The sequence below is a fragment of the Nilaparvata lugens genome, chromosome 2 (genome assembly GCF_014356525.2).
Source record: "Nilaparvata lugens isolate BPH chromosome 2, ASM1435652v1, whole genome shotgun sequence".
Taxonomy (NCBI): Eukaryota; Metazoa; Arthropoda; class Insecta; order Hemiptera; family Delphacidae; genus Nilaparvata; species Nilaparvata lugens.
The window spans coordinates 73489410-73505818 of record NC_052505.1 but is presented as its reverse complement, the minus strand read 5'-3'; the positions used below and the strand labels follow the sequence as shown (position 1 = coordinate 73505818).

Genomic DNA, 16409 nt, shown 5'->3' with positions numbered 1-16409 from the left:
TATGCCAAAGGACTGGCCGCCTTATCAAGCAACTCGACCATTTGACCGTCTTAATATGGATTTCAAAGGCCCACTACAATCAAGTTCAAGGAACAAGTATATTTTAGTTCTTATAGACGAATATTCCAATTTCCATTTGCCTTCCCCTGTCCTGACATGACTACTAATACAGTAATAAAACACCTTACATCACTAGTCTCTCTTTTTGGGTACCGTCTTACATACATTCCGATAGAGGAACATCGTTTATGTCATCAGCTTTGAAAAATTTCCTACTATCAAAAGGAATTGCCACAGCAGAACATCGCCCTATAATCCAGCCGTAATGGGCAAGTCGAACGGTACAATGGAGTTAATGGAAAAGTGTGATGCTAGCCCTAAAATCGAGAGGTTTGAACAACAGTCCTGGAACAAGCTCTCCCCGATGCCCAACTCTATTCGTTCCCTATTATGCACAAGCACCAACTGCACACCACATGAGCGGATGTTTTTACATGCAAGAAACTCAAGTAATGGAAAACCATTACCAACCTGGCTATTGACACCTGGACCAGTATGGTTGAAGAAGATGACAAAAACTCAAAACAGATCGCAGTTGAAAAAGTTGAATTAATCGAGAGTAACCCTGAATATGCGTTTGTTCGCCACACGACGGCAGAGAATCGACAGTCTCACTTCGCCAGCTCGCCCCATACCCCACGAGTGCCGATTGATATTAAGGGGAGAAGATTGTGATGATAAAACGCTGTATATTTATAATCTGTTCTCTCTGTTACTAAGACACATATTTAATGTCGAATAAAGCTTGAACATGTTCAAATATGCTGACCAGACTTGATGGAACCGGGCATAGGAGTATTTTAGGATAAAAGCAGCTACGATCTATGTCAGTGGTCGCCAAACAGTCGATCGCGAGCTACCGGTAGCTCGTGGGGTAGTTTTTTGGTAGCTCACAGAAATGCTTGGTTGGCAACCATGCATTGTGGAACATGGCTTCAAAATATTGCATTTCTCACAGATATAACTGAGTAGTTGAATGATTTAAATTTGCAGCTTCAAGGGAAAGATAAGGACATCGGTGAAATGATTTTAACTGTAACATCGTTTTCAAGAAGCTCGAGATGTGGGAAAAGAATGTCGTCCAGATTGAATATGAACACTTTCCCAGTCTGAAGAGAATCAATGATAAGAAAAGTCCTTCACAGCATCGCAGCAATAACCAAGAATATGTTACAATTCTTTCAGACTTGAGACAAAAGTTTGATCAACGATTTCAAGGTTTTAAAAGCATATCTATGGTGCAATTCATCAACTCTCCTTCTGTAGAGATCGATGCAGAAGATTTTGCAGCTTGTGTTGTAATACATTTTGGTGAAGATCAGGCTTCAGTTGAAATGGAATTTGTGGGTTTTTCAAAACGATCACTTTCTACAACTGGAATTAATATTTCGCCTCAAGCCCCAAAGAAAAATATCCAAATATTGTTCAAGTTGCATTGACGTTGAAAGCTATGTTCAGCTCTACCTACTTGTGTGAAACATCTTTTTCGAAAAAAATCATAAAAAAACCATACAGGAACAGACTCAGACTGACTGATGAACATTTGGACAAATGTATCAGAATGGAGGCTACAACGTACTCTCCAAACATCAAGAAAATACTTGATGACGAAAAAAGTTACACTGCTCTCATTGAAATTTACATTTCAACTTCTGTTATACTTTTTGCTATTAGATGAGTAGATTTCAACACTAGAAATGTATCTTTATAGGCAATAAAAGTGTGAAATTCCATTTTGCATACGGTACCGTACTTCTTCAGTCTAATACCACTTGGTAGCTCACTAGAAGATTTATAAATGATATTCTAGCTCCCCAGGCTCATAAGTTTGGCGATCATTGATCTATGTTCTAGTGGGGCAATTTTACTGTATTGGCATTTTGTAGTCAGCTATTTTTTTCCAAGGAACTTATTAATTCTCATGAACCTTCGTCCATGAACTCAAAGTCTCTTTGAAGAGAAAGGTCGCTTCAGAGCTTCTTTATTTGAGAAAGGAAATATCGAGGAAAGAGGATTTGCAAGTAGAGAGGTCGTAGGCTCCGAATACCTAGAAATCGAGCTCTGATAATTCGGTCTTTCTTCTCCAAGGATACACCAGCGTGAAGGCAGAGACTAATAATGCAATGCTATTTTTTAACAGTATATTCTCTCTGAGGTAGAATTTACTCAGAATCCAAATTCAACGTGAGCTTTAATAAAGCAGAATTCTTTTCAACTTCAAGTAACAAAGAACATTTTCTCTTGTGAATTTTTTGTGAATGATGTTGATTGCTCACCAAAAAATTCAATTCCATTTTTTTCGTTTTACTTGGGTATTGAGTGAGTTAGGCCATTGGAACTCAGTAGCCACAGTATGCCAATTCAGAGTGGTTATTATTCATATTCAGTATTCGTATAGGCAATTTAATTCGGAGAACGTGATCCAATCCTAGTTGAATCAGAGCTTTAGAGGTGGTTATAGAACCTGGCAAAAGTAACTAATCAGGACAAATTCTGTCTGACCATAACCTCCTCAGTCCTGAGAAAATTTTTTTTTGCATTTGGGCTTGATTTTTGGTAATTTCACTGTATTTTGATAGTATTGACACAGTAAAACTATTAAAAAAATTTTTTTTGATTCTTACAACCCTTAATTGTGATGTCCCCCATAAGGGACATCAGGACTTTGACCTTCCCTATTTCCTTATTTTTCTGAAGAATGAGAATCTTTGGAAATCGGTTCATATGGTAAAGTAATAAGACAAACTACTATGAACACAGTTTATTTGCATAACTCCAAGTATATTTGTATAGTTATAAAAATTAATATTATTTTTTTTCATTTATTGTAGAAAAAAATAAAAATTTACAAGTTGTGGTACAGCTGGAAGCAATTCCTCTTCTCTTGAAGGCAAAGGAACACCTTACATGTTGAACATCTTATTCTTGCCTTGTTGTTTGAGCAGCCTGGCATCCTACACCGGTTCTTTGTTGCTGGTTGAGAAAATTCTGGCATATGAAGTACATTTTTGTTTCGTAGGGCATCTGGTGGATGTGCTACTCGAGCTCGTTTATGAGGGGCCAAACTTGAGAAGCGTGGCTCATAGTCACTGTCACTTGATTCATCACTCATTTCATGTTTCCCGTACACTAGAAAATGTGCATACTGCTTCCTGAACTCAAACAGATCATAAATGTCCTTTTTGCGAGTTCCTAATGCATGTTGATCTCTACGGTACTCGATCCACCCTGCTGCCAGTGCAAAATCAAAAAAGTGCATTATTACACGAACAGTCCATTTTTTTGTCCTGGAATCAATTCTATAGTAACTAATCATTCTATCCAACAAATCAATCCCACCCATTTCTGTGTTGTAAGCCTTGACAACATTGGGCCTGCTCACTTCAATATATTTTTTTTCAGTTCTACACCATCTTCGGCAGGTGTCCAAGGGGAAAGCACCTTCCTTGTTAGAAATTAAATGCACTGGCCTGCTGTCATACCATTTTACTATGGCCACCTGTCCATCTGATCTAACTGATTGGTCAACAGAACCCCGACCTTCTCTTTTTAGTTCAGAGTCCTTCTTTAATTTTGAAGCATGAGGCACTTTTTTTTTGCTCAAGGTACCTGTTCCAGTTGCTCCAGCCTCTGAGAAAAGAGTGTCCAAAAGAACTTGAGAAGTGAAAAATCTGTCAAGGTATATGGATACACCACTTGGGAAACTTCTAATGAGCTTAAGAACAGCTTTTCCACCTACATCTAGGTGTTGTAGATTTTCTTCTGAAACAATAGGATCTCCTTTGCCTTGGTAGAAAAAAAAGTCTAGGGGTAGCCCATCAGCAGCAGCTACAACAAAGTTTTTTAATCCACATGGATTAGGCTTTGTCTTTATGACTTGCCTTGCAGGTGCATGACCCCAAAATGGGATCATTTGTTCGTCAACAGCCACTTTACTCTTTCTTGGGTTCAAAAGGCATCCAACTTGGACAGACTTCATCAAGGGGCCTACCTTCCAAAATTTACTTGCAGCTTTTTCATCATTACTTACTTCTGCATCACTTACAAGTTTTAAATGTGCTCGGATCTTGAAATACAAATCTCGACTAATCTGAGAAGCCACAAAGGGAACTCTAGTGTCAGCTGCCCAGTACATTCTAATCCTAGGAAAGTTAAGAAGGGACATTTTTACAGTTACAGCAATAAACTTTCTCATTGTTTCTACTGTAATACCTAGCTCAGTACCTTTTTCCTGTAGAAATCTCCTATTTGTGTGTTCAGTCAAAAGAGAAAAAATGTCTTCAGGTATATACTTTGAAACATATGACTCTGGTGGAAGATTCAACGCATTTTCGGGTATACTTTCAGCCTCAGGAGCAGGGGGTAGTGGCCAAAATTCATTGGATTTTTTCCAAAATACTCTTTCTCTAGGCATACCTTCTGCGGCTGTGTCATTACCATCTGCAACATCCACTCCATCCTCATCAGACAAGCTTTCTTCTTGTTGATCAACATTTTCAACATTGTTGGGAAGATCTGCATGACCTGGTGCTGCATTGTAGGAAGGGTCTGCATCGAAGTCATCATCATCAGACAAGTCCAAATCACTTAGATCTCCATTTAGCTCTGTGTCAACAAACTCCTCAAATCTACTTGAATCTGAAACAAAAAGTCAACAACCAGATTAAAAATTTATAAAATACATGATTAGGTTTTGTAATTTTACTAAATAAAATAGTTTTGATCATTTTATCATCAAGTTGCTGAAAAAAGCTTTAGAATTATTATTTGAACATGCTGTTTTCCAGCTAAGAAACAACAACCAGATTTAAAATCAATCAAGTAAGGCATGTGCTTGTAAATGAGTAAAATTTCAATCATTTTATCACCATGTTGCTAAAAAAAACTTGGAATTTATTTAAAAAAGTTGTTTTTCACCTAAAAAACAACAACCAGACTTAAAATTTATATGAGGCAGGTATTTTTTGTGAATAAAACTTGTTTTGACTCTTTTATTATCATGTTCAAATTGTTTGATAATATTCACACTTTTGTTATTCTTGAGTCCCAATGTCCCCAACAGGGGACAATTAAGTTTACTAGCACATCCATCAGTATACAGTTGTAGTTTTCAGATATTCTCATACATAATATCAAACAACAGTTATTATTCTATGATTTGGTAATTATCACCACAAAAAAAATTATTGCATAGCTATAAAAGTTGTACTTACAAAGTTCAGATCTACAAAATCGTTGAGGACGCTGATCAGCCATCTTTGAAGTCACTCTGAAGTAACTGTGCAAGTGGAATGCAACAGGTTACACAAAAGGTTGGTGCTGCCATCTGTCCTGAGTATCTAGAACGTAGTTTCAATGCTACCAACCCACTCAGCACAGAGAAAAAAATTTCCCAGTAAAGGTTGTTTTGCGTCCCCTACAGGGGACACAGGGACTGAGGAGGTTAATAAAAATTATGACTAAGAATAGCCTGACTTCATCAGATTATTACTCCACTTCCATATACTTATCTCGATCCTCAGTGAATTATGATACCTTCTCCTCCCATTATTCCTAGCTTTCATCAAACCCTTAATATTCTTTTAATACTTATACATGCATGATTTGTCAATCGTCATCATTCCACGGTAAAAGTAAAGCACTGTGATATTTATAATGTGCATTAAAAGATAAGACAGTAAGTTAAACAGATTTCATCAAATAAAACAATTATGTAACATAATGAACAAATGTATGGATCGTTTTTTTGATAAATTTGGACAAAGGCTCCAACAGAATAGAGGGATAGATTTGCCGCAAGAGAGTGGAGAGTGCACTCTGAGAGACAGAAGATTTTACAACCGGTCAAATAGCATGAAGCCAACATAGAAAATGTTCCATTTCAACTTGATTCGAACATTGTAGGTAGGTCACAAGAGTGAGAGAAAATCATTTGAAACAAAAGTGATACAGAATGGATCTAGTGTAGTCTATTTGCAACAACAGACATGAATGACAACTTTGCACAGTGGAGCAATGGGATTTTCAATCGTTACTTCAACTCCCTATAGTAAATGAAATAATATAACTTTCTATCACTCACATTGAAATAAATCTCACTGGATGTAGTAGGATTAAATTCGATAGCACAATGCCATTCTATGAACTTTCATTTTTTCATGTCCATTGGAGATGTTCCTTCCTTTCCTAAATAAACTAGCGTTACTTTCACGATTCATGTTGTCAATAAACTTTTATAAAATTAAAATTGAGTATTATGAATGAATATTTTTCTAACAAAGTGAGTATAATCTCAACTGAACTCTACAATTTTCACACAATATTAATAAATTTACTTTGAATAGATTCACCTCAAAACCATAGTCGATTTTTGATGAGATTGCCCGATGCTTAGTTTATAATATAATTCATATTATGAACTAGCTCTCTGTAACTAATAGTAACTCTCTATCACTAATAGTGTTACTCCTGCTAACTAATAACTTGTGCTAGCTAAGTAATGCATATCTAAGTAATGCATATAGCATTGATTGCAGTTCAATCTCACCTAGTGGCTGTGCTATATCTTTTGATAGTGTTTCCACATTGAAACTGGCTCTGGCACCCGCAGTCAGCAAACAGCATTGATTACGTCGAGGATTCTCCCCACATCAGTATGGAAATGCCATGCTTTGTTTGCAGTCAGTTTGCGAGAGAGAGTAAAGTAGACAAATAGCTTCGGGACATGCTTCCAATAAAGAAGCTAGAGACAGCAAGGAAGAGCAAAAGAACACCAAGGAATGCTTCCCTTAAAACAATCAGTAGAAATTGCTATGATTTCCTACTTTTTAATAGAATTTTCTATGAAGTTGAATGTTAGAATAAATCTTCCACAAGCACATACTTATAAACAGAAACTCTTTATTCAACTCTAAAAAAGACTCTTCTAAAGAAAATGTCTCTCAAGAGTCCAAACAAATCTTTGTGAAAGCATCAATGACATGGATTTCAATTTTATACAAAATACTGAATACTGCTCAAAATCACTCACGTTACATTGTTAAATCAAAGATTTTTCTCTCATACACATTCGAATAATAACTTCTCACTTCTTCCATAATTCAAACTACCAAGTATCGTCATTTTTGTGTACAAAAATGTTGAACATTGTAAAATCTTGAATAAAATAATTATGTTTACCCCATGTGTTATCAGAGTGCAATTATAACAAATAATATTCAAGGTTGTCTGATAAGTTTTGACAATAATTCAAGATTTGATAAGCACGTGCTGCTTGTTTTCTATGAATTTTCAATACTCCATCGAGCAATCAACTTCATCTCGGGTGCTCCATCGTTAATTTTCACTCATTCTCAGCCCAATTGTTATGACCTAATAATCCATTTCCTCTTTTCTTACAATATAATTTTAATCATATTTTATCTCTTATTTTTTTATCTGACAACTAGCAATAAATGTTGTTCTTGACAGTAAATTATGATTCTAGTTGAATTGTGTTGTACTAGCGACTTCCACCGTACCGGCGAACAGAGCTTTTCCGTCAATTACTTTTGAACTACAATGTAATTTTTCAAATACATTTTTTGTATTTCTATGAATTTTAGATGTCAATGAAGTATATGATGTTATTTTGATCTGATATTTCCGCTAACCTTTGATTTGGTACAAACTACAATTATTTGTATAATATTTTGAGGCAGCCAAGTATTGTAACGTGTGCTTTGAATGTAGCTCATAGCTTACAGTTATTAATTTGAGATTTAATGCATGTCCAATATAATTTTTACATTGATTGTCATTAGTTTTTCAAGATTATTATCTTCTAATAATAAGGATTGTCATCGATGGAATTCAATTTGTAGGCGGACCTGAAAGACCTGTCAGTACGTCTGTGTGGACACGAGAAGATCAATCGATTCCGAGGAAGCACTGCAAGTGGATCAACTCGTACGACAATATGCCTCACCCAACACACGCCTACTGGTCAGTCTTCGTCTCATAATAATTTATGATAGTCAATTTATGAGAGTAGCATATTTTATGAAAGTCACAGCATAAATTGTTGCTATTCTCCAGTTATTATCATATTACAATCAGACATACAAAACTGAACACTTTGAAATAAACTTGCATTCATCAGCTTGGTTTGCAATCAAATTTATTAATACTGATCAACAACATCAGAAACTTCCAATAATCAAAGAAGAGTATACCTCAAAGTTTAGTGGACTTAATCACTTGGCGCTGATCGTCTTGCTTAAAGATTCTGGACGAAGAATAATTTCATTTAAAAATATCTAAAGAGTCTGATCTAGATGTTTATCCTTACTATTACACATATTTACCAAAAAATATGCATGATAATAATATATAATTATGAACCTACGTATAATGAAGCTCTGTATAATGCGTATTTACAAAGAATTATGCATGATAATAATATATAATTAGGGACCTACGTATTATGAAGCTCTGTATAATGCGTATTGACATAACCTTAGTAATTGGAAAGTAGTATAGTTTTCTATTGTGATTTAATGAGAGGTTCCCTTCATGAATAGAATTCAATGATAAATAATTTAATATCCTACAATCTGATGTGGCCGACTCAGATGTGGTTTTGAAGCTCAAATTATGCAATGGTTCACGGACATCTTTCACGGCTTAACAGCTATGAATGATGGAAGTGTCGTATTTTATAACTTCAATCGAATGAATGATTTATCATGATTGTGGAAGTGGAGAAGAAAAATTGGATATCTACAAGCTAAAATAATTATGTTATTTGAATAACAATAATAAAATTTCTATTGTAGCAACTCATAAGAACATTATTATCATAATGCGTATTTTTCAATGTTCACTGAAAACTTCCTTTAAACTTTATTTAGTTTTCTAAATAAGATAATAACTACTTTTTTCAACTATGGAGTTGAGCTTGATAGCCAGACAATTTCCGAGTTGGTGGATTTGACGCGTCTACTCTCTAGCCAACAGTGTACTAGAATAGAGCATTCATTCTATCGGCTCTCGTGAATTGAATAAGTGACAATCGCACTCCTTCCATTGTGAAAACTTTGTTTAGTCATCTCCACTTGACGTTTGACCCGTGCTATCGACAGATCTAATGGTCTGTGAAATAATTTGAATCATAGTGCAGTTTTAGAACAACTACCAGAATCAATTCTGGGTCAACTTAAAGAGTTGGTTAAGTGCTATTGATTTGTCAGTAAACTGGAATTCTACTAATCATTTCAAATTCCTCCCAATCAAGTTGAAAATCTCCTTGTTTTTTTATTTTCAACATTTACGCTTTTTTGAAAAATCTTTTTGAAAGTCAACTAACTTTGGATATTACAATACAATGAGAGATTGCTGGGGATTATCTTATCGATAACACAGTTATAACTATACGTTCTTTGAAAAATCACTTCCCATGATCATCAAGATTTGAAGTATATCACGATAAAAAGTCCGAACGATTCATCCAGTTGAATCGTTGCTATTCAAAATGATAAAATTATGATATGAGTGAATTGATTCCTCCAAATCAAAAAACATTCGTAATCTACTGGTTTTATTCCCTGTTTCTGATAATATTAAATTTGAAGTTAAATTCAACAAAGAAACGATCAAAGCAATTGCTGAGTTGTCCAATCGCATTTTCAATAATTCAAGAATTGAGCCGAGCAAAACCGAAAATTCAACTCAGCTATACTCAGCCCAATGCATCCTGACGTTTTCAACATAATATTCAATTGTCAATTGAATAATAGATTTAAGATTTTATCTTTCATCTTCAAGATTGACATTCCTAGGTACACCAATCTGGAGCTGATCTCAAAAGAAATGTACGGCCAACAACTCAATTTTATTCGAGCTGAATAATAACAATAGATACTAAGTTATTTTCATTCTGAGATGGAAAAGATTCCTGAATAAATTTAATGCAGAACGAGTAAAGTGCTATTCAATTCGAGATGCTACCACAACAAGATACAACTATATACTTGTCAGATACAACTGCTTACTATTTGGACATGTGGGCAGTGCTTGTTTGTGATGCTACTACAGACTGTGCCAGTTTTCCACTTTGTTAAACTCGAATAACATAACGGAAAATGGCCCTCTTCGCTCCGATCACATTTGCTCAGGAGATCAGAAAGGAGAAAAACACAAGCTTTGTTTACTCTGTTTTGCTTGAATTGAGTTCTATTATGTTACATAGGGAATGTGTTGAATACTCATATTGATGTTGTGAAACTTCTCTTATTTAGAAACACTCATTATAAAGTGGATTTGACAAAACGGTTTCTGTTTCTAAATCAGCTTTCCTTAACTAAATTGAACAAGTCAATAAAGTTTATTCCACAACAAAATCAGTGTTTTTCAGTTTGTTTCTCATAGCCTCATGTCCACATGTATACTATCTTCACTATAATCTATATCCGCACCACAATAACTATTTACTCTTCTATTATACTTTTTCCATTCTAATGAGGGTCTTCTGGTTCTAATAATGTATTACTTTTTCTACAGATTCATTGAGGCCTTACAAGTCGAAGTTGTACACTCAAGAGGCGGCTGATCACCGAACAGCGCAAGCGCAGTGTCACAGTTCACGGAAGAATAGCATAACAACTACGTTGTCATTTCTCTGAGCTTATTGAATATTGAATATGATTAGATGTATTTCAACTTATCGGAGTATTTTTACTTAATAAATCGTTATTCATGAATAAATTTTTTCTTGAATTATTCGATCTATATCTGTCCACATTTTTCAAAAGCAACGAATAGTCCGTTATGAATGCCATGATATGCTCAATAAGTTGTATTCATGAAAACGTTTTCGGAATACCAGTTTCTATAGAGTAATTCCAAAATATTTAGGCCTACGATGAGGATTTACCTCCATTATTCACAAAAAGCTGAAAATTAACTCAAAACCAGAGCTTTGGAAGCTCTATTCTTTCGAAAAAATCATTATGAGAGAGAAGATAGAATAATTCTCATTTCATGATCTGTTCTTGAAACCAGGAACCACTTAATCAATAACTTACTGAGCGTACAGTAGGACATACTGTAATAAAGTTTTTATCTATTGAATAAAATAATCTATAGTGAGTTCACGTTATAATAGCAGTGAAAGAAAGATAGGGAAACAGCGTTGCTGGATCTCTGCCTTGCCACCGCCTTCTATAGTGGGTAGCTGATGTAATATTAACACTTCATTCTAGTTTGAAATTATCAATTATATTTTATTCATCAAGAAAATATATTTCTCAATGATCTAATGATAAATGTCCATGGTTCAGATAAAATATTTCATTGAATTCCGAATGATTTTCTCATTCGTGAAGCATTTACGAATCATGTTATCATCTTATGTCATTTTCCTTATCGTATTTCAATAATTATTCACAAAGGTGTCATTAATCGAGAAGAGTCTTTGTCAAGAAGCTCTAAAGCCGCGTCCACACTATGTCGATCGACACCGATCGACAAAGTCGATCGACAATGTCGAACAAGTGTGGACGTGTCGCTAGACATTGTTGAGCGCTGTCGAGTCGAGTCGAACGCAACCCGAATCAGGTCGGTCCGGATCAAAGACAGTCGAGTCGAAGGCACCAGTGTGGACGTGTCGATCTTGTCACTGCCGTTTTAAAAATAGAATATGATTAGATGTATTTCAACTTATCTGAGTATTTTTACCTAATAAATCGTTATTCATGAATAAATTTTTTCTTGAATTATTCGATCTATATCTGTCCACATTTTTCAAAAGCAACGAATAGTCCGTTATGAATGCCATGATACGCTCAATAAGTTGTATTCATGAATACGTTTCCGGAATACCAGTTTCTATAGAGTAATTCCAAAATATTTAGGCCTACGATGAGGATTTACCTCCATTATTCACAAAAAGCTGAAAATTAACTCAAAACCAGAGCTTTGGAAGCTCTATTCTTTCGAAAAAATCATTATGAGAGAAAAGATAGAATTATACTCATTACAATCATGATCTGTTCTTGAAACCAGGAACCACTTAATCAATAACTTACTGAGCGTACAGTAGGACATACTGTAATAAAGTTTTTATCTATTGAATCAAATAATCTATAGTGAGTTCACGTTATAATAGCAGTGAAAGAAAGATAGGGAATCAGCGTTGCTGGGTCTCTGCCTTGCCACCGCCTTCTATAGTGGGTAGCTATATATTAACTGTGGGTAATATTAACTGTTCATTCTAGTTTGAAATTATCAATTATATTTTATTCGTCAAGGAAATATATTTCTCAATGATCTAATGATAAATTTCCATGGTTCAGATAAAATATTTCATTGAATTCCAAATGATTTTCTCATTCGTGAAGCATTTACGAATCATGTTATCATATTATGTCATTTTTCTTATCGTACTTCAATAATTATTTACATAGGTGTTATTAATCGAGAAGAGTCTTTGTCAAGAAGCTCTAACGCTATACGCGATCATTCATTGCTCTCATGAACATTTCCTCTCAATCTTACCCATTCTCTCTCACTTATAACTCTTTTACTCTCGCTCTCATGAATTTATTATCTTTCTCTCGCCCATATAATTTCACTCTCTCTTTCTCTTCATATCGATCCACATCACCAATCCTACTCCTCGACAAATACATATGAAGAGAGACTACGTTACTATGTTACGAGGCTACGTTACTTTACGCTACGAGAGTGTTGATTTTGTTAATTAGAGCTTGCCGGCCTCATCATCTCAAATGTGATATGAGTTAATAAACGCGGATGCTAATTTGTTGCCGCGAATGATGAACTCCAATTATTGGTTACTTTGATCTTCCCTGAGGAAATACGCTAATTTTATCAAGAAATACTGAAAATCAACTACTGACTTTATGTGAATAATTATACTCTCTAGTATTCGACACTGTCTTGTACTAAAGCCACAGACCTATAATAAAATGTACGAACAGTAGAAGCTATGCCGTGATAATTGATCTTACTGTGGCAGCATGGTAAAGAAATGGGAAACTAGAACGTCTAACTAATGATTCTTCAGTATTCTACTGAGACCATATTATCAAAACCTATATAAGAAGCGTCAATAGTAATCTACTCAGTTGTATTGTTAGATCATTCATTTATCATAATATCGTTTCAGTTGAGAATTAGAGTGGTTCCATTCTAAATGATCATCTAATGAGACTTAATTTCCGATTCTATCACTAGAATGAATATGTAAAGTGATTATCTAGTAAAAAACATTATATTGTCTTAACTACTCGTAGCCTCATTATTTAATGAATTCAAGCTCATATTTCCTCATATTTCCTCTTAATCTTACACATTCTCTGTCACTTATAACTCTTCTACTCTCGCTCTCATGAATTTATTATCTTTCTCTCGCCCATATAATTTCACTCTCCCTTTCTCTTCATATCGATCCACAAGTAATGTTATATTTGTCCAAGTTCTACTCCATTCCACATTTGAATATAGGTGATAGATAATTGCTACTAAATGTACACGATTCTCAAATCTCAAAAATGTCGTAACGAGTTCTTAGTTCAGTTACGCTTAATTGAATTAGAAACGTTGCAATTGTCTAGCGGACGCTGCTAGAGTCAATGAACAGAGCACAGTCTGTTGTAGTGTGGAGAGGTGATCAGTAAAATTGGTGTGTTATGCTAGCAGCTAGCAGCTGGCACAGCAGGAGTAGCCCACAGTGCACTCGTTCAAGCATGCTACAGACAGCCGTTGGTGTTACTTCAATGCGTATCGGTCCAACCAAAACAACAGACGTGAATAGAAAAACATGACGCTAATGTAATAAAATCTGACAACTGTTTCCTGTTAGCTAGAGAAAAAGAATTGTGAAACGCTTGCTTTGTTTTGAGTGAACTCTCTCAATGCTGGTCCACTCCACTGTACCGAAGAGCCGAGGAAGGGGAGTCAACCTCGATTTTAATCTCTTGATCCTTCCACGTTTGCAACTTTCTTCTACTATGCAAATTTATGACATTATGGAGTAAGAAATGAGCGTAATCCTCTCCTGTACGATTGTCAGGTTATGTTAATTAGTCCATAGGGTGGTTCATACACTTGATTATCAACATGTCATTCTTTCTTCTATGCTACACATTCTCAATACAGATGATTCTCACGACATGGAATGAAGAGTGTTCGAGATCGGCTTCGAAGCTTGTATGAAGAAGACTGAGACCCGGTTGCACAGGAGCCGATCAAATTTTATTCCTGATCGATTTCACGGGAACCAATCAGACTAGGACTTTTCGAAAAGAAGGCTTCTCTTATTGGTTCTCGTGAAATTGATCAAGATTAGAATTCAACCGGATTTTGTCCAACCGGCAATTAATTTGGAAATAGAAGACCAATGAGGTGAAGAGCAATATTGAATTACACCCTCAAAGCATCCTTAATGATATTACAGTTTTAAAACATTCGTATGGCATCCTTAGCTTAATTGGAACATCCTTAATTTCAGTTTTGAACCCCGTTACTGCAATTTCAACTGTTTACAGCCGATTCTGTCTTGCAGTTTTCAGATTTTAAAATGAGACTCCATCTCTCTATTTCTCTGTTGTTTGATGCTTAGGCCTATTAACCATGCGTTATTATGAGAACACAATTCATTTGATTCGGTAACAAGAAGAGATAAACTAAATTCTGACAAACCATTCATAACTACTGTGAGTAATCAAGTTTTATGAGTAAACATGTCAGTTAATAGAGTTCTTCTTCAAATAAAGTCAGTAAAAAAATTGATTGATTCAGATTATCTGATTCTAGTAACTGATATTGATTCCTTTTCAACCTTAGAGAAGTATGGCATGCAGAGAAGTTTGATCCAAGTCCTCCTGTGTTCTATTGGAGAGGATATTAACAAGAAAAACTTAGAAACTTCAAAGATAATATTTTTAAATTATAGATTCGTTTTGTTGAACATTAGGTTGAAACTAATGACATTATATTCTTGAGAAGAAAGAAGCAATATATATTTCTTTAAAAACATAAGTAATCTTCCAGTCATTGACAAAACGTATTATGTAAGTTCCAAGGTTGACATGATTTACAAAGGTGGAGAATATTTTGGAAACGGAGACAATAGCTCTCTTTTCTCCGCTGGTACACGTTGTTTTCCGGATTAAGATTGATCCGATGAACCAGATTCTATTATTTGTTTCTGCTGTCTGCACAGTGACAATATTGTGAGAAAGAGGGGTGTGGATGGAGCGAGTACGGGTATATTCCCTGCCATGTGCTGCATCTCGAGCTCAGCTGCCAGGCTAGGCTTAAATGAGATCTTCCGAATTTGCAGTGACGGTTTCGCAGCAGCACATTAAAATGTCGTCCAATAGACATCCTATCCGACTAGCAGAGAAGGAGGGAGGATCGTTCATCCTTCTCTGCTCTGTACATCTTTCCGTCTCCACCTCAAGTCATTTGAAACCAAATGCTGATTTGCCGTGTCATCTTCCGTTCACATTCATAATCCCATCTTTTATTCCTCATTAACCTCACCTCCATTTCACATTATCTTCATAACACCATTCAGAGGCAACCAGATATCCTAAAGTAATCTTTTGAATTCTCTAAAAATGAAGATATTGTCTCGCAAATAACGTTTGAATTTTGTTTCCTTGGTTACATTTGTATCATTATTGGCGAATCCTTTATTTCTAAACTGCCATCAACCTTAGTACATATAATTTATTAATGTGTTTTGTGGCTCGAAGTAACATTTTTTTCAAATTGGGAAACTGAGGAGGAAGAAAACTTTTCTCAAAGAAACAAAGCTTATGAATACTGTGTTTTACTCTTTATTGGATCCAGAATGATTGTGTCGTGTATACAAGACAAATTAATATAGCTTAATCAGTAAAATTTATATCACTGGTATCTGGAAATCCTAATCTATGAATAGGCTGAGACGCCCAAGTAGCATTCAATCGTTTCAATCAGTCATCACGCTACTAATATTAGGAGTTACAATTCAATGTTTTTATTATAGTTCACTATTTAATATGTTCATTGCATATCTTCCAACAAGTTATTTCGAGGTTGAAGAAGAATGGTAGTGAATTAGAAAAATAATTCAAATGAAGAAATAATCTGAGTAGCATAGATTTTAGAAGAGGAAAGATGTTAATTGAAAAAAAATGGAAGAAATAGCTCGGCAGTTAATAGCTCAATCGAGCTCTGATAGTTCAAACATCTCATAGGAGCACAGAACGTTATTTTGAAAGTGTTACTTATTTGAGTCAAGGATTTAGCTTCAAGTGTAGGCTTTTCACTAGCACTTGAAAAAAGAAGTATTTTCT

General features: G+C 35.1%; 1 protein-coding gene across 1 annotated transcript in view; it reads left to right on the top strand.

Annotated features, from left to right (window-relative positions):
* Nucleotides 1-10827, top strand: part of LOC111046567 (RYamide receptor) — a 121827-nt gene extending 111000 nt beyond the window's left edge. Inside the window, exons 8-9 of the mRNA XM_022332144.2 lie at nucleotides 7923-8043; nucleotides 10600-10827. Coding sequence (XP_022187836.2) covers nucleotides 7923-8043; nucleotides 10600-10721 — 243 coding nt within the window. The 3' untranslated portion in view covers nucleotides 10722-10827. The remainder of the gene's footprint in view (nucleotides 1-7922; nucleotides 8044-10599) is intronic.
* The last annotated feature ends 5582 nt before the right edge of the window (nucleotides 10828-16409 follow it).